Source organism: Tauraco erythrolophus, chromosome Z (genome assembly GCF_009769465.1).
Source record: "Tauraco erythrolophus isolate bTauEry1 chromosome Z, bTauEry1.pri, whole genome shotgun sequence".
In the NCBI taxonomy this organism is placed as follows: domain Eukaryota; kingdom Metazoa; phylum Chordata; class Aves; order Musophagiformes; family Musophagidae; genus Tauraco; species Tauraco erythrolophus.
The window spans coordinates 24,039,595-24,065,946 of NC_141496.1; the positions used below are offsets into that span (position 1 = coordinate 24,039,595).

At 41.7% G+C, this 26,352-nt stretch overlaps 2 protein-coding genes across 3 annotated transcripts in view; one reads left to right on the forward strand and one right to left on the reverse strand.

The window, feature by feature from the left end:
* Nucleotides 1-21,218, reverse strand: part of ERCC8 (ERCC excision repair 8, CSA ubiquitin ligase complex subunit) — a 36,999-nt gene extending 15,781 nt beyond the window's left edge. The window contains exons 1-9 of one of the 2 annotated variants that reach the window (XM_086628946.1): nt 21,134-21,218; nt 18,146-18,241; nt 17,895-17,996; nt 11,878-12,001; nt 10,254-10,335; nt 8,059-8,127; nt 5,874-5,940; nt 2,986-3,089; nt 62-186 (exon numbers count right to left, since the gene is read on the reverse strand). In XM_086628946.1, the coding sequence (XP_086485072.1) occupies nt 62-186; nt 2,986-3,089; nt 5,874-5,940; nt 8,059-8,127; nt 10,254-10,335; nt 11,878-12,001; nt 17,895-17,996; nt 18,146-18,241; nt 21,134-21,210 (846 nt within the window). In that variant the 5' untranslated portion in view covers nt 21,211-21,218. Of the gene's footprint in view, nt 1-61; nt 187-2,985; nt 3,090-5,873; nt 5,941-8,058; nt 8,128-10,253; nt 10,336-11,877; nt 12,002-17,894; nt 17,997-18,145; nt 18,242-21,133 lie in introns of those variants that run through there. The other variant, XM_086628947.1, reaches the window with a different exon arrangement.
* Nucleotides 21,219-21,515: 297 nt separating this feature from the next.
* The window catches only part of NDUFAF2 (NADH:ubiquinone oxidoreductase complex assembly factor 2), a 71,313-nt gene continuing 66,476 nt past the window's right edge, over nt 21,516-26,352 (forward strand). The window contains exon 1 of the mRNA XM_086629688.1: nt 21,516-21,642. Within this exon, the coding sequence (XP_086485814.1) occupies nt 21,516-21,642 (127 nt within the window). The remainder of the gene's footprint in view (nt 21,643-26,352) is intronic.

Consider the following 26,352-nt stretch of genomic DNA (forward strand, 5'->3'; position numbering starts at 1 on the left):
CTATAACTCTCTAAAATTAAAGTGCAAGTAAAAACATAACCTGCGATCCTTGAAAACTTACTAACGTGTTTTCTCCAGTGGAGCTGTTCCAGAGTCGCATCCGATCATCTGTACCAATGGTCAACAGATGAAGCCCATCACTCGTATAGCACAAACCATTAACTCTCCCATTGTGAGCAGTGCTTGCTGTCAGGAAAACGAGCTGGTTCAGATTTCTACAGAAGAATTACTATTTTTTATACACATTTTTATTTCAATGTATAGTAGTGAAAGTGCTATTTGAATGGTAACATATCAGTAAATTAATAATTTAACTCTTGGTTTATAAAAGTGTTTGTCTGGTGACCAGTCACCAGTGGTATTCCTCAGAGTTCAATTCTAGAGCCAGCGCTGTTCGGTATATTTATCAACAATCTGGATGCAGGAGCTGAATGCACCATTAGCAAGTGCGCTGATGACACCAAACTGGGAGGTGCTGTAGACTCTCTTGAGGGGCAGAAGGCCTTGCAGAGGGATCTAGATAGACTGAGGGATTGGACAATGATTAATGGGATGAAATTTAACAAGTCCAAAGGCCAGATCCTGCACTTGGGAGAGAGTAATGGAGGGCCTAAGCATAAACTGGGAGAGGAGCGTCTGGAGGGCAGCCCTGCAGAAAGGGATCTGTGGGTGCTGGTTGACAGCAGGCTCAGTAGGAATCAGCAGGGTGCCCTGGCAGCCAAGAGGGCAAAGCACAGCCTGGGGTGCATCAAACACAGCATAACCAGCCAGTCCAAACAGGGGATTACCCCGCTGTATTCAGCACTGGTGCAGCCTCACCTTGAGCAACGTGTGCAGTTCTGGGGCCACCGTTTAAGAAGGATGTGGAAGTACTCGAATGTGTCCAGAGGAGGGCAACAAAGCTGGTGAAAGGGCTGGAAGGCCCTTGTCCTATGAGGAGTGGCTGAGGACTTTGGGCTTGTCTAGTCTGAAGAGAAGGAGGCTGAGGGGCAACCTCGTTACTCTCTACAGCCTCCTGAGGAAGGAAAGTGGAGAGGGAGGAGCTGAGCTCTTCTTCCTGGGATTCAGTGGCAGGACACGTGGGAATGGGTCGAAGCTGCACCAAAGGAGGTTTGGACTGGACATTAGGAAGCACTTCTTTACCCAGAGGGCAATCAAACACTGGAACAGGCTTCTTAAAGAAGAGGTCAATGCCCCCAGCCCGTCAGTGTTTAAGAGGCATTTGAACAATGCCCTTCATAACACGCTTTAGCTTTTGGTCAGCTCTGAATTGGTGAGGCAGTTGGACTAGGTGATCATTGTAGGTCCCTTCCAACTGAACGTTCTGTATAAAGTATTACAAATGAATTCCATTGAGTTCACCCTACAATACTGCACATTAAGTATACTAAAGTAGCAAAAATCCAACTCACTGCTGCCTTAGCAAACGTAACTATGGTGCCCATAAATTAACTCACTGAAAAATGGATAAGGTATCTTTGCATTATACTGCAGTACATAATTCAGATATACCTCTTTGGTAAACAGTGTTACTTGTTTTTCAAAGAATTTCTAAAACAATAATTGTTAGCTGCATTTGGTTTAGTTCAGCTATATTTCAATACATTTAATATCTTAGTCTATATTTCAATAGATTTAATATCCTACTCTATCTGATTGCCATTAGATCATCAAAAATCATCTTGAACCTGTCAGACAGAGCAATTAAGTTGAAAAGAAATTTGTGTTTGAACGAAACAACATATCATTCAAACTTATGTATACAATGGCACTATCTTGGGAGTTACATAGAATTTTGTTTTTTTCCAAATTTTTCCTTTTTCATAAGTCTTAGATTTCTTTAGGGCATTTTCATTTCAGTAATTCCCTGAATTTCAATGAAATTTAAAATTGTCAAAACCACCATACTGTAATTTACATAGTAGAGAGTATGGTTACTAAAACAGATACTTACTGCTACTTCATATCCTCTAACCACAAATTTTGGAAAATTAGTTTGACTTTATAGAGATTTGTATGTGTTTTTCTACATGTAATTTAAGTTGCACATAACAAGTCAGAGTAACTTGTAGCTTTAATCATTATGATTTATGCTATGAAAATCTCTTTGTTCAGAGTTATGATACACAGTATCTACTTTGTGTTTCAATTCCAAATATTATGAATTTCTACCTCAGAGCAGTGACCGTTCAAGTACTTTTTTAGCCTGTCAAAATTAAATATCTTTTGTCCAGAATTGACCAAAATACATGAACTATAATTTAAAGCTCAGAAGCTTCCCTTTAGTTTTGGTTTTTGGTTGGTTTTGGTGTGGATTTTTTTTTATCTTCAGAAATGCAACACCAAAATGTTAATGTTGAAGCTAATAACAACTGATACAAGGCCTCACTAATAATTTGACTGTACTGAAATAAAAGTGTAATTTAGCTTCCTCTAAAATTAAATATAATTATAAATTTATACTCTGCTGTACATTTTATGCAGTATAAAAGGAATATAATTGATTTTATGGCACCACATATGAGAAAGTATTCTAGAGACTTGCATTGGAAGCCACAATAATTTAAACAGGAAAAGGAATGTGCTTTTGTGGGTTTTGTTTGTGTTGTCTTTGTTTTTACAGGAGGGTAGTTAGCTACTGGAACAGCTTATGAAGTATGAAGTGATTGCTGTTTATATTAAACTTAATCTACACCAGGAATTAATCCTTCTGCCTATAAAGTGGATGGCAAAATTTTCCATTTTAGGGGGAAAAACATTTAGAACAGATACAATACTGTTGCCAAGGAGATCTCTCTACACAATACCATAAACACTGACTCTATAGCAGAAGTAACTGAATAAAATTAAACAGCCTGTTCTATGCAGTAGGTAACAACTGGATTGTCACCATTCTCCTTGCTGGTCTTAGTATTCAACACATTTATGAAATTTAAGTGTGCTTCTAGTTACATACAGATTACCACCAGTTATAATCTGTATTACCTGCCTCAGAAGATGCTTTGGACTTTTCTCCATTGTGCTGATCAAGCGTCATCAGACATCCAGATGCTCTCCTCACATCCCATAACTTTACTCTACTGTCAGCACTAAGGAAAACAGATTTGCATACATTAGGGAAATTGTGAGCACCCTGGCTCAATAACTGTCTTTAGCCAACCCACCTGGCACTCACCCTGGTCCAGCAACTATTCTGAACTACTCATCATGTAGTCTTATTCAAGACAATAAAATTTCATGAGAAGATTTGGTAAGACAGACTTCAGACGTTCATTTACGTGAATTAATAAATATAGCTGACACACTACAGGCACCTAAGTTAAGAGTGAATCTTTGTCTACAATACAATACGCTTGCCTCTGCCTACAAGGTAACATGCTTGCATACATACTTAGACTAGGAATGAATTTTCTAATTCTTCTGTTGATTATACTGTAGGTGCAAACTTCAGCATGGTCTGTAATGGTTGTCTGAGAACTTAGGCTCTTGCTACCAGAGATCCACAGTATGACTGGCACACATACATGCAGCCTGGATAAGGTCTATATGCTCTGCTGTCATATGGTGCTATGGCAGAGAAACACTGAGAGCTTGCTTCTGTAGGAATTCACTGGCTTTCCATAATTTACCAGTGTGGGACAAGGAGGGAAAGACCAAGGTCCAGGCTGCTGTGGTTCATTCTGGTTCCCAGGCCTCATGCTCATGCGTTGCCACACTGTATCTTTGCCAGCAACAAAAGCTACAATAACTGTTGGTACTAGGTATATTCATAGACAGCAACATTGCAGGCAGTGCACTTTGCATGGCACCTTGACGTGCAGCTTGATTTGAGCATTCCAGTAGTATACTACTGTGTGTGCACCACAAGACTCCCAGGTATAGGAAGGAGGTAAATTCATAGAAAAGACCTAATGCACTAAATGCACTCTTCCCATGCACTAAATCACCAGTGTAGATGTATTTACTGAAACTATTTGGACAGTTCTCAGCAACTTAACTGTCCTTTTGGAGAAAAAAAGGTAACAACAACAAAAAAACCCCACAACACAAAAACTCCAGCTAAACAAAAACAACGGCATCTCTTTCATCTACGGGGCGGGGGGGGGGGAGGGTATTGTAATACAACAACTTGTAATACAACATTCATACAACAATACAATACAACAATATTGTAATACAACAACTACTTCTTAGATAAGCAGCCTTCTAACTGAAGTACTACATAATTTTTCTCAAAGTTAGATCAGTGCATTACTATCAGGAATATACATAGTATACATATACCAACTGACCAAAACAAACCCAACTGTTACTTATTATCTGTTCTGCATCTGGAAAAGCTAATGACTAATTTGTTCTTTTGTGTTCTCCTCCACTACAGATTGGAGTTATTCTTGGAGTTACTTCCAAGTAATATTCCAACTGAATATGCTGACAACACATTACTTTGCTGCAAACCACGAATAGAGACATTGTTGAGGTGTGAGCTGACTGTAAAGTGAGCAACAAACTGCAGGTAGTTGACTGAAATATTCTTAACAAAGGCATGGAAAGAGCTTCCTTATTACAAAAGCCTACAGTTGTCCATTTTTGATGGTTCAGTTTCTACTGGCTAATCTTTTCTAGGCAGTTCTAATGACCAAGAAAGAGCTTATTATCTTCTCTAGTGCCTGCAACTGAAGTGTGTTGAAGACACCCAGAAAACATGTTTCTTCTCTGACCATTCAAATCTCCGGCCAAAACTACGGAAGAGCTGAGCATCACACAGAGAAATTTGAAATAATACGTTCCACGTGCAAGCCACATAAAACCCAAATATGTATTTTCCCTCCCCTGAGGTGATCACAAGGAAACATACAATTGTCTTGGAAAACAGTCACGTCTCCTGATACGCAAGATTATTCCAGATTCTCTTTTTACCAGTATCAGTTTCTTCTCACTAGCTCTTCATTATCACCGTGTTGCCAGTTCTCACCCATATTTGTCTTAGCAGATGGCCAAACTGAGTTACGTTGTTAGAAACTAGTAGTCCAACTATAGCACTGAATTAAGTAATGGAGCCACAAGAAACATGTTTAACATGCAATTATCATAAGGCAGCATTACAACAGAGATAGATGCAGTTCATAGTTATATGACTTGGAAGCAAAACGTTTCAGGAGACATCAGTATGTCAATATTTAATAAACAAAATTTGCTACTATTTACGTGATGCGAAAACAGGGAAACGATTTTTCATTTGCTAAAATAAACAAACAAATCACACTGTTAGTAAATTCTCCAACTATGCTGAGCCTTTCAGAAGCTTGGCATCAGAAGCCAAGGGTAGGCAATTCTCATATCAACTGATTGAAATTTTATTCCCAGCTTACAAAAAGGTCATTCTTCTCTGCAGTTCAAAACAAAAAACAAGTCAACCATGAAACTCAGAAGAGAAATGTCACATTATAATCAAAAGCTAACATATACAAAAGCTATGGGAAAGCCAAGAGGATCTTTTAGACTGAAAATGGCTGGAATGAAAAAAAAAAAAAAGGATTGGGAATATCAACACACAACTTATACTCACTGAATTACTGCAGCTTGGAAGGTTATTTACCCATCAGATGAGCTACCTGCATTACACTCTTTGACATAATTAAGCATGATTAACCAGGACGGTACTTTGAGCTAAACATGTTTTACTTATTATAAAACAGATTAGCAATGCACACACTAATAAACAGGAAGAAGTAAGTATCTCTGTAATGCTCCACCATTTTCCTACACCTATAAATACAATTACAATTTCAAAATTCTGTACAATATTCCTATAAAAGAAGCACCACTTGGATAGCTATCCCCTGCATATAACAGTCCAGTAACATCTCTACCTTGCCGTTGCCAAAACATATTCGTGACGTGGGGACCAAGACACTGCCAGTATTTCTTGCCTGTGACCTAAAAATTAATACGAAAAAGCTTATATGATTTTCTAGGAAAATATTTATACAGACCATTTTATGTAAATAATTAAAAGTGAATACTTAGTTCTATAGGCTAGACCAATCCATAACAATAATCTAAATTGTAATACGAATCTGAATTTTGTGATAATATATTATTTTGCGCTAGAGGTTATTTCTCTTTCTTCCTACTGCTCAAGTGGGATTGCAGTGAGCTGAAAGTGATACATAGAGTATTACATATTTGCAGTTTTTGACAGCAAAGACAGTTTTCCCTAAGCAAAATACATTACAGCACAGTCACAACTACTGACTTTTCTTTAAGTACTGTTATTAAATTTCGTGTTAACACTAGTGTTCTCATGTGCAGAAGGAACCTTCCATTTGTTTTTCTTCAAATCCTTTCAAAATGTTTAATAGAAAGTATATTTACCTTATGTACTTATGATGAAAACCTTATTCAGCTTATCCTCAACTACTTTTGTCCTGAATTTGGGATATTTTCTCCCTTAATTAGGTCTGAAATATTAAGATAAATGTTGTCTTCGCAATGCCATACCTAGTGCAGCTTAGTGAAAAGTAATAACATACATATACACGCACACATACACCTTAAAACTTTCAAAGTTTTAAAAATGTTAGACCAATACAGACAAAAGGAAGTGTAAGGTGTCCTAAATGGAAAGACTGCCATCGCACTTCATGTAATAAAAGAAATATGTTGCTGAAAAATAAACTGTTATACACATACATTTTTGCTAATGCAGTTTAGAGCTATCTGAACCACCTTGTTTCCAGTATATCTTCGAGTAGCTGGTTTTCCATTACCTGAAGTAATCAAAGGGCTGTGATGCCCAAGATAACGGACAAAATCTCCATAATACTGGTACTACAGGACACACTTTGAAGGCTCAGGGCAGACACATTTATTCAGATCCATTAAGTAAACTACAGCCAAGTATTTACTTCCTTTTCAGCTGCTAGAGTTAGCCTATGTGAAAAGTATTCGTAATTATTTTCAAGACACTATTGAGCGCTTCAAGTTCTGTAAAGAATGAATAGATTATGTTTAGGGGAAGACGTAATCTGCTTCCACTTGTTCCTCTGATACTGCACTTGAGCTAACTGTACCAGGCTGTCTACAAAGACACAACCAATTTGTGCCTGAAAAGCACTAACTCTTATGTCAAAAAATGAAGAAGACTTGCTGAAAACAAACTGATTCTCTAGAGAACTATTTTTATCTGCACTCTCTGATGCTCAGTTTGAGAAACAGAACATTGTGACACCCATTGTGGCTGATTCAGTTCAGAAGGACTTACTGGCTTAAGCTCTGCATCACACGAAAGCACCTAGGGCACTTTGAGACTTGAGCTGGCCAGCGAAGGAAGAAGAGCTCTGTTTGTACATTGCTGGATCTGAACTAACACTTCTCTACAGTTCTTAGATCAGATCTGGCTTTTTCCCTGTTGGTGAGCATGTGTATATATACTCATATTCCAAAAAGAAAACATGAGAAAAGAGACATTAAGGGCAAATTCTCATTAAATGCAAAAAGTAATGCATTACGCAACACTACACCCCTGTTTTTACTGAATTAGGTAAATGCAAATGATTAGATACCACCTTTCTATAGCAAGTAGTATCTTGCCTGTTATTTAGAAAATCCTAAACAAAACCATGCAATTACCTCCACAGCATATTTTGTCAAAAACAGTGAAGGTTGTTTTTTTTTGTAGTTTCATGTTGGGTTTTGGGTTGGTTTGTCTGTTTCGAGGTTTGTTTTTTTTTAAAGAAAGCAGCACTATATATTGAACACAAAATCAATGTCTACATTTAACCATGTACTAAATATCAATCACTACTGAATAGGCCATGAAAATGCCCATACATCTGTAATAACCGTCATTAATTAATATTTGTATTCGCTGACTGCCTACCGCTAGACTAACACCCAGAAGAACCTTTCGCCACTGTGTAACTTTCACAACTGGCAATAAATAAATTAGTCATGTTACTTACAAAGAATACATTGTATACAGTGTTTCTTTACAGGACTTGTTTTACTCAAAGTAGTTATTGTTTAACATTTATGTTTCAGACTAAAAAGTACCCTGCAGAATGTGAGAACAGGATCCAGACTTCAAGTCACAGAGCTGTACTTTGGGGCTTTTGGTACCAACTGTAACAAGACAAACAAAGGCAGCTTAAAAAACCCTCAGCATCTGAGAGAACAACAACAAAAAAATCTTAGCAATGACAAAGAAATAGTAGAAAAATGTTAGCTGCATTAACAGTTCATTTAGTCAGATCAATCCATTCTATTAACAAATTTATATTTTTAGTCCAAGTAAATTCACCACGTTAACAAACAAAATTTAGAAACTGGGGGTAAACAGGACAGTACTTAAAAATGAAAAATATCTCCTAATTTTTATTTTTTTTTTGCTAAACATAGTGAAATTGTGTACAAGTAAGCAATTCACACACATCCCCATTTACATAATTTACTCCGTTTGGATCTAATAACCTTCAAATGCTAACTTATGTAATGATAGGTAACCTAATTACAGCTTGCAATTTTTATCTAGAAGAATTACCTGAAGCATTAGAAGTGTGTGCGTGTCTGTTGGAATATGATCCCAATAATGGCATCACGGAGGCGTGGTGGCATGAATCCTAGGACTGGAGTGTCAGAATAGAAGGTACGGGCTCTTTAGGAAGGATAGGCAGGGGAGAAGAGGAGGAGGGATTGCCCTCTATGTCAAAGACCAGCTGGAGTGCATGGAGCTGCACCTGGGGACAGATGAGGTCCCAACTGAGAGCTTATGGGTTAGGATTAAAGGCAGAGCAGGGACAGGGGACATAGTAGTAGGGGTCTGCTACAGACCACCTGACCAGGAGGACTGGGTGGATGAGGCCCTCTACAGACAGATGGGAGCTGCCTCACATTCACGAGCCCTGGTCCTCATGGGGGACTTCAACCACCCCGATATTTGTTGGAAGGACAACACAGCAGGGCATAGGCAATCCAGGAGGTTCCTGGAATGCATGGATGATAACTTCCTTCTCCAAGTGGTAGAGGAACCAACAAGAGGAACTGTCCAAGTGGAGGCCAGTGACAAGTGGTGCTCCTCAGGGGTCGGTACTGGGACCAGTGCTATTTAACATCTTTGTTGGAGACACGGACAGTAGGATTGAGTGCACCCTCAGCAAGTTTGCAGATGACACCAAGTTGTGTGGTGTTGTGGACACGCTGGAGTGAAGGGATGCCATCCAGAGGGACCTTGACAGGCTGGAGAGGTGGGCCTGTGAGAACCTCATGAAGTTCAACAAGGCCAAGTGCAAGATCCTGCACATGGATTGGGGCAATCCCAAGCACAAGTACAGGCTGGGTGGAGAATGGATTGAGAGCAGCCAGGAGGAAAAGGACTTGGGAGTGCTGGTGGATGAGAAGCTCAACATGAGCCGGCAATGTGTGCTGGCAGCCCAGAAAGCCAACCGTATCCTGGGCTGCATCAGAAGGAGCATGGCCAGCAGGTCGAGGGAGGTGATTCTGCCCTCTACTCTGCTCTCGTGAGACCCCACCTAGAATACTGCGCTCAGCTCTGGAGTCCCCAACACAAGAAGGACATGGAGCTGTTGGAGTGATTCCAAAGGAGGGCCACGAAGACGATCCGAGGGCTGGAACACCTCTGCTATGAAGACAGGCTGAGAGAGTTGGGGCTGTCAGCCTGGAGAAGAGAGGGCTCCGGGGTGATCTTACAGCAGCATTCCAGTACTTAAAGGGGGCCTACAGGAAAGCTGGAGAGGGACTTTTTACAAGGGCATGTAGTGATAGGACAAGGGGTAATGGCTTTAAACTGAAAAGAGGGCAGACTTAGATATAAGGAAAAAATTTTTCACTCAGAGGGTGGTGAGGTACTGGAACGGGTTGCCCAGAGAAGTTGTGGATGCCCCATCCCTGGAAGTGTTCAAGGCCAGGCTGGATGAGGCTTTGGGCAACCTGGTGTAGTGGAGGGTTTCCCTGCCCATGGCAGGGATTGGAGATCTTTGAGGTCCCTTCCATTCTATGGAATGGTCCCAAACCATTCTATGATTCTATGATTATGTTAGAAGAAGAAAGGTGGTATTCTCATTGATACCATCTGATTAACCGATATTTTATTTTACCAATGACCCTATGTTTTATGACTCAAATTATGTAAAAATAAGACAGGAGAGGGGGGAAAAAACCTCTACTGAATATTGCTTGCTTTTAATATAACCCCAAAACACATAGGACATTTCTTAAAAACACATACATACCTGCTATTAAACAATGCTTTGTAGCAACTGGAGACATGTGATGGCTATAGACTGTTCCCTCAAAGTGAAATACATCTGCAGGCTGACAACAAAAAGATTAAATTAATGTCAGCATCAATTATATTATCAGAAAGAAAAATACTTAATTATGAGGATATACAAGTAACATCTACAAGTGAGACTAATACAACCATTACTATTTACATACTAACAATAACTCTCCTGGTTAGAAACCAGATCATGTAAGCATTGCAAAGTAAGTCTGTCTGTTTGCGAGGCTAGAACAACTATGCCAGAGCTCAGAGATGACCCAAAAGAAAGACCAAGAAAACTAGCTAATCAGAAGCACGAAATTATCGAAAATTTAAAAAGCTGGCAAGAAAAAACATCAAAGAATATTATAATATGGACACAGAAGTCAACAGGAAAGAGGCATTTAGACTAAATTTAGAAGCTCCTTGTCATTCACAGACATCACATACCATCTTAAATTCCTAAAAAAAAACCCACAAAAAAAACAACCATTCAAAATTATTAGTTCCCTTGTGAGTGTTAAAAATTAAGGAAATATAATACTGGCTTTAATAATCAGTGTAATTACTTTCAGGCACAATTGCTATGTTGTCTCATTCTAAAACATTGTAAATAAAACCCTAAAACCTTAGAAATAAGTTGCCTGTATTTTCAAATACACATTTGGTGGCAGAACGGGTCAATCAATAACCTTCACATAAAAACTGCATCTTTTAAGTGATGCTCGCAGAACTACCTGGAAAGTGAACTGAAATTTGCATTCATGAAAAGATTCAGTAACTACAAATACAGCTTCACATCTCGCAAAAAAACAGGTGAAAATTTATTCTCTATTGTGTCCCTAGGATGACAGACCTTTTATTTTTTTTAAATTCTTTGACTAGGTATGAAACAACACCCAAACAGCATCAGTGTAAATTCATTAACATGTACATACTGGAAACAGGATAAACTGCAGTACAGAATTCATAGTTCAACAAGTAGATGCCAGGATTAATGAGTCAAAGTAACCTAAAATCCTACTGAATCTGTTTACTTCGGTAAAGCCAGTTACATTGGTTAGCATTTTATTAATGGTTTCTCTCGTTCTCCACCAATTTTGAGCAATGGCATCTACAGTGCTTACAACAGCAGAATTTTGGACCTCATGACCCCAAATGCCAAGACCACCAGTCCTTCAAAAGCAGTATTTAGGCCTTGGTTACTAAAAATGATCAGCCCTGCTGTACACTACCATCACACTCAGTAATTCCCCAGAATGAACTTTAGACCAGCCCTCGGTGGGTAAGTTTACACAGCATGAATTCATCTAGCTGTATTCTTGGTCACAGCAAAAACATGAATAAATTGTCCCAAGGGTTCAAGTTCTCATGTAGTTTAGACATTCAGGTCTTCAGAAACAGACAGGTACACACCAAGGTATGTGTGAATGGCAAAACCACGCCACCCTCTGCTGCACCCACAGTCCTAACAATCGGCTCGTTTTTAACCTTCTGGATCCTTGGTCCTGTTGAGCTCTGGGTGAACTGCAGATGTGGCAGGAATAACGTGTACACAAAGAAGCCTGCAAGCTATCGAAATTCTCTCTTACTTGTAAAGTATTTGTATCCCATATTTTCAAGGTTTTATCAAATGAGCTGGATGTAAACATGCCAGTGTCATGAGGATACCACTGGACTGTTTCCACACTGAATTTATGTACATCAGGATGGCTCCTAAAATCAAGGAAAAGATGCCAGTTGGTTAGAGTCTTGATAATTGTTTTATAATTGTCTTCATATTCGATGGCAAGTTGAAAACATAGTTTAAACATTTCTTTTAATTTGTACTGAACTTATCAAGTATTAGCTGTTTCGATGCATCAATTTTCAACCAATCAATGCTAATTCCTTCGAAGAGCCCTCATTTCAAGACACAACAGATCAGTTACCTTTTCAAAATATAGTATCTGTAGCATATCTCAAGTTAAGATACTCAGTCTGAGGCATAAAAGGCACTAAAGTCTTTTGAAATTCTTAAATTCTAATGTTTCAAGATCTAATGCTTGAAGTGAGAGTCTAACACTACAAACCACTTATTTTTTTTTGTGCAATCTCACTGTATTAGAAATGGATTCACCAGAAAATACAATCACATACAGTTCAAAAAATTTACGATCATTAGCTAATAAATACAGCTGCACAGTTACTGGAAATTCATTTATACTGAAGTCAGCAGATAGCAGTGGAATAAGTTACGGAAAGTTAACTGTTTTTGCATTCATTAATGAAAGAGGAATAACAATATCAAACTTTCAATTTAACTACGCACAGTAACAGAATGTAACATAATTAATAATACATTAACAGTGGTGTGAAGAAAGGACACCAGAGCCAACCTTGACAGCTCCAGGACATGATTCAACCAACCAGGCTCTGAACAATACAGGTCGTTTCACATACGTGCTAGGCCACTCATATCCGAGCTGGATTCACATGGATCCAGCTTCAGGGCCCAAAACCATGCTCCCAGACTCAGAAGGAGCAGGTTGTTGTGGGTTAACCCCAGCCAGCTAAGCACCACCACAGCCACTCACTCATTTTTCCCCCTGCAGTGGGATGGGGGACACAATCCAAATGGCAAAGGTGAGAAAACTTGTGGGTTGAGATAAAAACATTTTAATCAGTTAAATGAAACAAAACAAGTCACAAAAAGAAAAACAAGTGATGCAAAAGCAATCAGGGTTTTGCCTCACCACAGGCTGACCAATGCCCAGCCTGAGCAACGGCAAACCCTGTTAAACTCCCCAAGTTTTATTGCTGCACATGACATTGTATGGTATGGAATATCAACTGGAATATCCCTCTGGTCAATTCAGGTCAGATGTTCCAGCTATGTTTCCTCCCAGCCTCCTGTGCACCCTCAGCCGTCTACTTGCTGAGGGGGCACAGTGAGGAACGGAGAATGCCTTGACACTCTGCAAGCACTGTTCAGCAACAGCAAAACCATCAGTGTGCTATCAGGACTGGTCACAAATCCAAAACACAGCACCATACAAGATACTATGAAGAAAATCAACTCTATCCCAGCCAGCCACAGTACACACATGAAAACAGTCCAATTGGCTCCATCTGCAGCTAGTAAAAGGCTCACAAGATTTCTTCACTTCAGGCTTTATCTTTGCATTGTTCTCAAGTGTCCTGACCTCCAAAACGGTAACTATTGCAGCGGTATCATTGTGTAAATGCAGGTGCAGGTCTTCTGTACAGATCTGGCACTACACCTAAGCTAATAAGCCTTCCTGCTGACTTGGGCTGCTAGAAAGCACGAAAGCCAGCACTGACAATACTAAGTGGGAGCTATTGAACAACTGTTAGTTCAGTAACTCTTGCATTGCTTATCTCTGAGACATACCCTAGAACGGCCTGTTACTTTGCCATGGTGCTAAATACCAAGAGATTTGGGGCACTTACTCTACAGGTGTGTCGAGCTAAAAATCTTCCGTACCTGCAGTGCCAGGAAATCAAGCCTGACTTAGTGTGAACTCACTCCTGCAGAGGCATTTGTATGCACTATGCTGAAAAATCTAAACTCATGCAACTAATTATCCTGGTACAATAAACGTAAGTGCACAACACTGGACAGTGTCCAGCACTGCACCACAGCAATCCATTCTCCCACAATCCGCAGAGCGGAGGAATGAACTAAGAGACTCTTGAGTATCTCTTGAGGTGTTTGATCTGACTATGCTTAGTAGTGGCCACATGCCGTTCGACCTGGCTTCATGTCTCAGGGCTGTATGTTATTCCCAGTTCATTCTATACGCAGTATTTGCTCCTATTACTCAGAATATCTCAACCTTTTCTTACCAAAGAAAAACACAGAATTAATTCTATGGATAGGAAGGTCACTGCCATTCATTCTTCCTGGACAGGTTTTCAGTAGAGAAGACTACCTTACACACTAGCATCAGCTATCCATTATCTAGAAGCTGGTGCTGTTTGGTTGCTCTCAAATGCCAGTTTTTGCCACAGGACAGTGTGGATCACATGAAACCACATAAAGCTCTGTGTGCTGTCAGTGGAACAAGGAAAGCTCTTGGTTTTTGCAATAGTGGCCCGACATTCTAGGTGAGAATCACAGAATCTAGGTTAATCACAGGCTACCATCAGGAATTATCTCCTCTGATGTTTTAAACTGCTGGACTCTCAGCAGGCCCAGGTCACAGTCTATTCAGAAACAGCTTCAAAGGGTCTCTACCAAGAGCCTGTTCTTTAAGCAACTTCGAGGCTGGAGTTGTGTTGTGCCCTGCAAACTTGGAACACAGGCAAACTTCTGCAACACATCATTACCACATGCTTCTCCGATAGGAGCCAGACAGTCAGATGCGAAGTGTTTTGTACTGGTAATTATAAATTCATTTATGATGCCAGGAACTCTGCATAAACAATATTCCAATATCTGAAGCTCTATCTGTAGCTAATCAGCTACAACAAATGTTTAAAACATACTAGGAGCCACATGAATACTGGGAATAAATAACTGAGGCAAAAAATCTACTATGGTTACTTCATAGAATCATAGAATGGCATAGGCTGGAAGGCACCTGAGAGATCATCTAATCCAACCTCCCTGCCATGGGCAGGGACACCTCTCAACTAGATCAGGCTACTCAAGGTTCCATCCAACCCGGCCTTGAACACCTCCAGAGGGGGCATCCACAACTTCTCTGGGCAATTTATTCCAAAGTCTTACCACCCTCGTACTGAAGAATTTCTTCCTAAGATCTAATCTAAATCCGTTCTCCTTCAACTTAAACCCATTTCCCCTTGTCCTATCAGTGGACACTCTTGTAAAAAGTCCCTCCCCAGCCTTCCTGTAAGTTTCCTTCAGGTATTGGAAGGCAGCTATTAGGTCCCTCCAAAGTCTTCTCTTTTCAAGGCTGAACAATCCCAGCTCCCGCAACCTGTCCTGGTAGCAGAGGTGCTCCAGCCCCTGGATCATCTTTGTGGCCCTCCTCTGAACACGCTCCAACAAATCTATGTCTCTCTTATGGTGGGGACACCAGAACTGGACGCAGTATTTGAGGTGGGGTCTCACAAGAGCAGAGTAGAGGGGCAGAATCACCTCTCTTGACCTGCTGACCACGCTTCTCTTGATACATCCCAGGATGCGGTTGACCTTCTGGGCCGCATGAGCGCATTGCCGGCTCATGTTGAGCTTCTCATCTATAAACACCCCCAAATCCTTCTCTTCAGGGCTACTCTCAACCCACTCTGTGCCCAGTTTGTATTTGTGCCTAGGATTGGTCCGACCCAGGTGAAGGACCTTGCATTTTGACTTGTTGAAGCTCATGCAGTTAGCACTGGCCCATTTCTCAAGCCTATCAAGGTCCCTCTGGATGGCATCTCTTTCCTCAAGGGAGTCCACGGCACCACACAACTTGGTGTCATCGGCAAACTTACTGAGGGTACACTCAATGCTGTCATCCATGTCGCTGACAAAGATGTTGAACAGCACTGGACCCAGAACAGACCCCTGAGGGACACCGCTTGACACTGGTCTCCATGTAGACATCACACCATTGACCAGAACTCCTTGAGTGCGACCATCCAGCCAGTTCTTTATCCACCAAGTGGTCCATCTGTCAAATCTGTGTCTCACCATTTTAGAGACAAGGATGTCATGTGGGACAGTGTCAAACGCCTTGCACAAGTCCAGGGAAACGACATCTGTTGCTTTACCCATGTCAACCAGTGCTGTAGCTTTGTCGTAGTCAGGCACGACTTGCCCCTAGTGAAGTCATGTTGCCTGTCACCAACCACTTGGTTATTTTTTAAGTGCCTTAGTACAGCTACCAGGAGAATCTGTTCCATGATTTTACCTGGCACAGAGGTAAGGCTGACTGGTCTGTAGTTTCCCGGGTTGTTCTTCGTCCTTTTTTTAAAGATGGGGGTTACGTATAATTTAGAACATTGTATGACACAAAATCAGATTATACTAGTTAAGATTTATGCCTCTACTCTATTGGTAAGAAATAAAAGATGCATCTACAAAAATTAACACCTATTCAAGACACAAACTATCAACTAACTATGCTCATAAACAGAATTTCCAAGTACTAAATATTTCTACTGACCTAAGTGAAGGGAACGATGTCATGATTTTGGCACAGATTAGCCAGTCTTTATGCTGTGTCTTCTCAGCATGTATTTCACCAGTTTGCTGTATCTTTTTCAGAATTCATTTTGGTTTTGAGATTTGGGTATGTATAGCTATTACTTGATCTTTATTACGATTTTAATTAATTTTATTCACAAAGTCCTAGCCACCAATACTTATCAAATGCAGCTTACTTGCAGCAGATTCTGTTTCTACCCATTTGTTTTGATGCATGTACTATTCCCCTTTTTCTTTCTTATGGTGCAAGATACCATTTAGGCCTTTTATTGCTACAAATCTGTTCTGTTCTTGTCGATCTTACTTATGGAGCTCTTAGACCTCAAATAATTTGAAGACTGGGAAAAAATAAGGGGAAAATGTAGCTACTAATCTTTTACAGAGTAGGATACATCTTATTATGAGCCTCAGATAAAGGCCTAACCTACTAGGTAGCCTTACTATGTAGACACGAGGGAAAAACAGCTTTTCCTAGAAGACTTAATGCCCATAAAAGACAAATTTATATTGCCTGCAGGGAAAGCCTGACCAATCAATAAAGGCTTTGAGTTTTACATACATTACACACCGTATGATAGTACCCTGTTCTTCAGAAAAATATATCTCATTTTTGTCAGCAACACATGTGTCTTCATTCAAATACATTCTTAAGAAGTTCTCTACTAATTACTTCTGTACCTGGTGAATGCCTGGTGAGCTTAAAATAGCTGTTCATAAAGCTGGGAGCAGGGAGAAGGGAAACAAAAATAACAACTGTAAATCTGTATTGGATTTTTTTCCAATCAGATAAACAGGGTTATGCAAAGATTATTTTCCTTTTGCTTAAACACAGAATTTTTCAAAGATACATATACTATATGTATTTGAGGGATACAAGGAATATTTCTACAACAGTTCCAAAATTACTTTCTCATAGTTACTGGCACAGAGTTAGCAAATTCAAATGTGAAACAACAAGAAAACTTGCAGGTGAAGAACTGTGATCTGGAAGAGGGTTGGGGTACTTTTTGCCTTTTTTGTAATGTTAAAACATGAGATTGGAGTACTAACTCTGAATTTTTTGTAAGGTCTAGAGCAGCACAAGTCTCTCTAGTTTCCATATGAGTACAATTAACACCCTCCATTTTAACTTTTGAACTGTCAAAGATCTACTCAAACAATATCAGAGTCATTGTACATATATTGTAACTGTTAGAGCAGACAAATGGAGAAAAAAAAATCAGCTCCTGCTACTTAGTAAATCACACAAATCCTCACGAAGTTTCTTGCTTTTTTTTGTTTGTTTTTGCATGCAAAACACCCATAATACATCATGCTAGCCTTCAACGATTTCTGGCATTATTTTCTACATTATTTTTATCCTAGAAATAAGAAAACACATTGTGAGCTTAATGCTAGACATACAAGAGAAATCAATATGAACTATAAATAGAATTTTTGAGCACCTACCTTCCCACAGAACAAAGTGCTTTGCACGTGTAACTTGGTTTTCTGCTCAAGTTTTCAAGGTCATAAAGCACAATAACACCATCTGACCCGCCGGATAACATGCTGAAAGTGTTAATAAAGCACACAAGTTACAACACTCGTGATCTCAGGATGCTCAATATAACTGAGTGCTCAGCAAGAAAACAAACGCATAGTTCTAAAACACAGTGAAGTTCTCATAGACGTTTTTACCAACTGAAGCATATACTTACTATCTTCCCTCAACAGGCTCAATATCAAGGGTGTTGATACCACTGCCATGTATTCTTTCCACATCTCTATCTTTGTTTAATTCCAAACTTAGAACCCTTAAAAGGACAACAACAAAAAAAAGAAAAACAGAGACATGAACAACAAGAACAACAGAATTGCAGATTGTTACTATGTAGCTCTGAATGGCTCAAACTGTAGGTTGAGCACTTTGCACTTCCTCAATGCATCTAACCCATCCCCATGAGTTTTTGCAAAACCAGGCTGGCAGACACCATACTGGGCTGGAAATAAGTCCTGTGAAATTCGCAGAAAACAATATTTTATACTTTATGTTGTTTGGAAAGTAAGAGAGAAATAAATATGTAAAATAGGCTCAAAGAAATAGCAAGACTGCATTTGGGGTCAACATAGAAACCAAAAAACCGAATACAATTTCAAAACACTGAGCAAAACAAACAGTAAGAAGCAGCTGCTGAAGCCACAATAAATGTTACTATGAAGCTTCATCAGGTACTATCTCTCCAAGCTTCATCCTACTTGGAACTACGGACACCTAGTGGACAGATTAATTTAGTTTAACAAATTACAGTACTTCCTTTAAGGAAACAATGTTTGTGAGTTATCTTTTCTGCAACATGAAATAAAAACTATGCTATCTACATGATGAAGCTTCCAAGACAAACTTTTCTGAGCTGCAATTAGTATCTTGTACTACTTAGCAACAGCCGATATCTTTAAATATGTTAATATTGCATAGTCAAAGAGACAGATTCTGCCTCCTTAAACCATGGTACTTGACATAAAATGAGCCTTACAAGACGATCAGTTATTCCTGCAGCACTATTCTGTGAAAACCACTATTGATAAAAACGTAATTAAGCAGATAACTGCAAAGCTGTATGGCAGAGTGCCTCTGCTCTACTTCAGCTTGAGCGGCAAACATCTTGCTGTGAGAAGCTCAGGCTGCTACAGGCAGAGCCTCGACAGCACGCCTGTGCTTCGAAAGCAGCAAGTCATTTAAGCTCTTTTAAAAGATGTGAAATATAATTACACAAGAATTCACCTAGAATAAAAACTCTGACGTATACGAGATTCCTAGTTTAAAACTTTTGAGCTCAAGATTGGATTTTAGTGAAGCAATAAACCCCCTCAGGAAATATTTCAAAACATATGACTTTAAAATGTAGTTATAAACACACTCTGCTGAAGACTATAGATTATTTCTTTCTAAAGTCAAAATTAAAATGGAGAGAAATGTAAGGTAGACAGTTGTCCGAGTAATGTAAATTCTGCCCACTGTGCTTCCATTCTTAACGCTGAATGCTACCCGAGTGCTGAGGGCACTGAAAGGATGTAATCACGTTGTCAAAATGCAAACGGAATGGAGCTTCCTGAATCACCAACATTCATTTTGACTTTGAACACTCTATTTCTGTAACGATACAGCCACAAAAGCTGCGTCATTGTACGAGTAAATCACCAACAAAAATCCTTCCTGCTGATGGAGTTGTGTGAGTAACGGAACTGCGGCTGGCTTTATTGGATTTATCTTGAAATACAGCTGCGAAACCAATTCTCTGATAATGATCAAATATTATCACATTGAACCATCGGTCCAGAGGGACGTTGATAGGCTTGAGAAATGGGCCAGTTGCAAACTGCATGAGCTTCAACAAGTCAAAATGCAAGGTCCTTCACCTGGGTTGGGCCAATCCTAGGCACAAATACAAATTGGGCACAGAGTGGGTTAAGAGTAGCCCTGAAGAGAAGGATTTGGGGGTGTTTATAGATGAGAAGCTCAACATGAGCCGGCAGTGCGCTCATGCGGCCCAGAAGGTCAACCGCATCCTGGGATGTATCAAGAGAAGTGTGGTCAGCAGGTTGATTGTCCCCCTTTACGCTGCTCTTGTGAGATCCCACCTCAAATACTGCGTCCAGTTCTGGTGTCCCCACCATAAGAGAGACATAGATCTGTTGGAGCGTGTTCAGAGGAGGGCCACAAAGATGATCCAGGGGCTGCAGCACCTCCGCTATGAGGACAGGTTGCAGGAGCTGGGGTTGTTCAGCCTTGAAAAGAGAAGACTTTGGAGGGACCTAAGAGCTGCCTTCCCATACCTGAAAGGAACTTACAGGAAGGCTGGGGAGGGACTTTTTACAAGAGTGTCCACTGATAGGACAAGGGGAAATGGGTTTAAGTTGAAGGAGAACAGATTTAGATTAGATCTTAGGAAGAAATTCTTCAGTATGAGGGTGGTGAGACTTTGGAATAAATTGCCCAGAGAAGTTGTGGATGCCCCCTCTGGAGGTGTTCAAGGCCAGGTTGGACAGAGCCTTGAGTAACCTGGTCTAGTTGAGAGGCGTCCCTGCCCATGACAGGGAGGATTAGATGATCTCTCAGGTGCCTTCCAGGCTATGCCATTCTATGATTCTATGATTGAACTCTTTAGCAGGAAGATTAACATGTCTTCCTATGTAGTCACCACTTTCCACAAAAGCTGTTGGGAGCCTAATAAAGCCCCCTGCATCTGATACTTCTGCCACCTGCCAACAGGCCAAGATTTGGAATGAAGAAGGACGAACTGAGCGGGCAGGCAAGCACCGCATACATCCAGTTTCTCCACTCAGCAGAACACAGCCGCAGGCAAATCCAAGCACCCGGGGAAGCCGCTAGGACAGCCAGGGCCGTGCTCCCACCGCAGCTCATCGCCCGGCGCCCACTCAGCCCGCCGAACCACCACTCCTCGGCCCATCCCAGCGCTACTGACCCGCACGGGAAAACAAAAAAAAAAAAAAACCACGGGGAACGCCCGCGACGCGGCCCCGGGGCTCCCGGCTTCCCGCTCCAGCGCCCCGAGCACCCCGCGGGGCGGCGGCAGGGCCGAGCGGGCGCTCCCCGGCAAGGCGGAGCCGGGAGCTGCCGCTGCCGCTGCCGCCCCGCCGGCCAGAGGCGGCCGCCCCGTTCCCGGCTGCCCACCGGCCCCCGCTACCTCCGGGTGGACTCCGCCCGGCGCAGCCGCACTGGATCGTCGAGCCCGGCCCGGCGAGCCGAAATAAACCCCAACATGGCGGGGCCGCAAGGCCACTCCGCACCGCTCCGCCATCTTGGGCCAGGGGTGGCCGGGATTGGCGCGAGGCGGATCGGCCGCCGCCAATGGCGAGCGGCGTTGCTGGCACGCCATCCACCGAGGGGCGGAGCCGGGCGGGCATGGGGGCGCCGGTGAGTGCAGTCAGCCGGGCAGAGTGGTGCGCGGGAAGGCGCGCGCGTATGGCGTACCTGCATGGCGCGCTCGCATGACGCGCCCGCCGGGGGCGGGGCACGGCACGGCACAGCGGCGGCGGCGGCCTCGGCGGCGGGAGCGGCGCGGCGGGATGAGCCGGCCGTGGCAGGCGCTGCGCGCCCTGCGCCTACGGCTCTTCGGGCCCGCCAAGGAGCTGGTGGGCACCGACCAGTTCGGCAACAAGTACTACCGGGTGCCCAAGCACGAGACCCGCGCAGGTAGGTACGGCGGGCCGCCGCGGCGCAGCGAGGGGCTGCCTGCTGGCGGCGGGGCCGCGGCCGGGGGCCTGGCGGGCCGGTGGCGGCGACGGTGGCGGCCAGTGGTGGCGTACGATCCGCGGCGCCCCGGGCGCTGCTGCTGCGGAGAGCCGCCGAGCCGCCGGCGGAGCGCGGTCCTGCGCGGTCGGTGGCCACGTCGCTGCTGGGGCGGTTTAGCTGCTGCTGCCTGGTCGCAAGGAAGAGCGATTCCTGAGCGAAGGAAAAGATGCAGCCGCGGAGGAGACTGAGGGTGCGCCCGTCGGTGCGGCTCGCTTCGGAAAGCGCGCCCGGAGTGTCATTAGGCTGATGCTCTAGGGCAAGGAAAAAGCTGAAGCCAGTCATCGAAGGATTTCGGAGCGTAGCGATCAACCTGTAGTAGGTGCAGGCGGCAATAAACGTATCGGCTCATCTTAATAATTCAGAGCACTACTGGATGTGTCTTTAAATGAATTCCTTGCTGTACGTTCGCTGCACTCCTGAAGAAAAACAGTTCTGTAGGTTTCTGCCTGCGTTCCGTGAGCCTGGGTGATCTCATGGCATGTCCCCACCTCGTTCTCTAGAGATGCCATGCTTACACTGCACAGCTATTTATTGAAGATGTCTCAGTGCATGTACTACGATATTTTACAGTCCTGCTTCCTCTCGCTGCGCAGGCTCTTTTATCTGCCTGCTCTACTCCATGTGTTTTGCATGATCGCATCAGCTACAGCACTCCAGGCTGTGGAGACTTTCTGCTTCGTATTCTTCAGAGTACAAGGAGAAACAGTCTGAGGCTGTGCAATCAGTTAAGTCGGTACCTTTCCTAAAAGGAAGGGAGGGAAGGGGCATGCACCTTCCCTTCAGAAACATGTGATGTCTTCTGGAGTTATTTTGCCTTCAGAGCAGTTCCCTTCACCTGTTTTGCTGTGCAAATTCGTGAACAACTGGCAGTGACTTAAAGCAAATCCACTCAGACAAGTGTCTGGGAAGGTGATGTGCACATTTCATCAGCAGTATGATTTTCCTCTGGGTTAGTATGACAGTGTGACACTTCCAGGCTTTCTGCATCTTGCTTTCAGCTGTTCATTTTCTCATTGCTGGGGTTCATGGTGGCTTTGAGGGGTGTACAGAAGGCTGTGTCTTCTAGCACAGAGGAAGCAGTAAAAACTACAGTCAAATTTCTTGTGTGTGTGTGATTATTGCAGTGTAAGTCCTTTTTTACCAGTAAAAATTACTTGTTTCATCAAAAACATTTGCAGTCTTTTTCTTGATGTTTAGTTTATGCTGTCCTGCCTTTCACAGTGAAAGCTCTCTGCTGAAGCTTTAACACCAATTTCTGTATTTAGAGTTTAATTATACGGTAGTTGTAGTGCCAGTAAGAGGGCAGGAGAGGTGGGACATAGCTATTGAACTCGGCAAGAGCATGGTATAAGAGACTTTCAAAGTTAAAAATTAATTGGAATAGTTGTATCTAAGAGCACGTTTCCCAGTTTTTCTTCAGATTAACTGTAGAAATACCGAACGCAACAATTCAGAGGTGAAGTTGCACTAATTTTGCTTTTAGCAGGGAGGGCTGACTTTTAAATGCTCTACTCTGGCTGATGTGAGTGAGAGCAGTACTTCTATAAATCTTAAGGCTCTTGCACACTGAGTATATTTTAGTGCTGCAGATGACATAGTTACGACTGAATTAATAGTATTCCTCTGTTACTAGATTTTCCTCTCTCATTCTTCCATTTGTCTTACTTTCTTTGTCTTGATCTGTTGAAACTTCTGCACCACCAGCTTGCACTGATGCAATATTTTTCTGCCTCCAAAAGGGAGAGAACTCTTCCCTCTATTTTCTTTCTCACCACTGCTAACTTTTCACTGTAATTTATTTCATCTTCTTACAGAAAATGTTCATAGAAAAATGGTTTAAAATTACTTGATGAAGAATAAATTGTAATCTAGAACTGGCACAGAAATGGGGATGAAGAGGATGAGCTGTTAGATAGCATAAGGTTATACAAGATGTCTTGAAACAAAATCAAGAGCTAGAACTTTTACAGAGTCTTTAATACTTTCTAACCATGTTCACCTCATTTTCCTCTGCTTTCTAGTCATTTGCTTACCAGCTTTTTACTTGGAAAAAAATAGTGTATTTTAAAAAAACACTAAAAAACTGAATGAGAAAAGATGTCTTGCCAAGGGCTAGTATTTTATTCACTCTCCCCATGCTCCTCTTCTATCTTTGGAATGAAACTAAGGGAAAGGTTATTACGATTTTGCTTTACAAACTGACATTTGAGATACTCGAAAATAATACCACATATTCCATAAATGTATTAATTCACAGTTAGTTAATTCTCCTTTATTGTCCTTTTTTATGTAGCTAGAGAATAAGAGAGTGCATATGAAAAATACTACTTCTGGAATTCTATGTGAAAATACTACTTTTGAAAACTCTGGTTTCTCTTTAATTTACCAAGGCGTATTTAACATTGAACTAGCCGTCGCTTTAGATTATCTTAAAAAAACAAACCCCTCAGCATCAGGAGAATGAAAGAACTCTGAATGGAGTAAACGAGACTTCCCCACAGGAAGAAGAAATTTATGGTGAAACTTTTTTATGAAAGTGTTCAAACTTTGCCTTTTATTCTGCTGGTTTGTTCTGTGTTATATTACTTGATGGAACTCACTATTACAGTCAGACACGCTTGACTGCGATGTGGAATGTAACACTCATTAAAGAGGAAGGGAAATAACTAGAATGAAAACAGCTTGCTTCAGGAAAACAGGCTTCAATAAATTCAGAAAATGTGTAGGAGAGATCCTGTGAATATCTAAACAGAATCAGTGAAAAGGTGTGTAGGATAATTCATACCTGTATCTCCTCCAACTGTTAAAGGCACAAGTACAATGTGGATGAAGTTTAAAGGCACAAGTTTAATGTGGATGAAGGCTGAGAAGTATAGCAATAAATTAACCTAGCTAAATCATGAGTTTTTAGGGACCTCAAAAAAAACCCCAAACCCTTCATGAATCAGTTTAACTGGCATGGGTGCTGGAAAAATAGAGGAAGAAGTAATAACTTGTAAGTATATTCACAAGGTAGTGAGTGAAAACTTTTATGAAATTATTGGTTTGACGAGATAGATTCTTTTCAAAATTATCGTCTGAGTGGTCAATACTTCAATGTTTTTTCGACCTTTTTGTGTGCAAAGTTGAAGACTCTTGATTATGAATTTGCTGTGTGGGTACATAGCGAGTTGGAAACTGTTCTTGGAATGTTACCTTGTCAGCTGGAGGGGAATATTCAGAGGGATCTGCTAACTGTCTGTTGAAGTCCAGAACTACCCAGTTTTTATTAGTGGTTTGGATGAAGAACAAGAAAGTATTTTTATTAAATTCTCAGGTCAAACTGTGCAGGAGGAAACTGGGAGTAGCTGTGAGCATCTTACTAGCAGGTCAGCTGTCATACAATTCAACTGGGGGATCAGCTGAGATCAAGCCTTGCTTATTTCTAAACAAAGAGCATACAATTTAGTGATTAAAGGGTCCTGAGAACATGGATCTATGCAACTGACAAATTTTCTTTAGTACGGCATGTATTTTATTAGTACTGTTAAAAATTTCATTTCTGTGTTCTCTTAATTTGGAAACCCTCTTTCTCCCTCCATTTCCACCTTACAGATGGTTACCCACTTTCCTTGCAAAACAGACTCCCTTATGAGTGTTTGTTGTTATTATTTCAAGATCTAGTCTTCCCTGAACCTAGCCAGCCCCTTTCAGCAGTCCCTTGTGACTTTGAGTTACTCGGGTGTAGGAGATTCTACATCTGTTCAATTTCCCCACTCACTGATGGCTCATTTCAGCTGTAATTTGTGGTTTTACTTCTGCGGGTGGTGGTCCTTGTGATGTCAGCTGAGCAAAGATACTAGATTTGGTCTATTGCAGAACAGGAAAGTATGCCAGTCCTCCCTCAGGTTTGTATTATCTTGTGGCTGAGGATAAGTCCGTTCATTCTATCTCTACCAATCCACTTGGGAGGTAGGTGATCACGAGTGGTTACACGCACTGGCTTGAGTGGTGGTAACTAACTCGCTCTCAGCTTGTAACACTTTTGAAGAGCATCCTGTGCTGTTCACACTTGCATATGACAGGGTCACACCGGGACTTGGGGCTTTTAAAACTGGTGAAGAAGTTTAAAGATACTGGATGGGGAAGGAAATTAATTTTAATCTATAGAAAATAAAATGTGCCCATACGGAAGATTTCTGAAGCTCAATTATTTCCCTGGTGTAGGAAACCATTGCGGAGATTTAAACCAGTATCAGCTCTCAGTGACATGCAAAGGTGCTGATTTTAGCAGATGTTTTGCCTTATTTTAGAAAGGTCTAATGAGTAATGGGAAAAAGATAGGAGCTTGCAAGGGTATCGTGGTTCTGCTGGGTGAAATAGAAAGGACTGGAATACTGCGTTCAGCTCTGGAGCCCCCAACACAAGAAGGACATGGAGCTGCTGGAGCAGGTCCAGAGGAGGGCCACGAAGATGGTCCGAGGGCTGGAGCACCTCTGCTATGAAGACAGGCTGAGAGAGTAGGGGCTGTTCAGCCCGGAGAAGAGAAGGCTCCAGGGTGATCTTATAGCAGCTTTCCAGTACTTAAAGGGGGCCAACAGGAAAGCTGGAGAGGGACTTTTTACAAGGGTG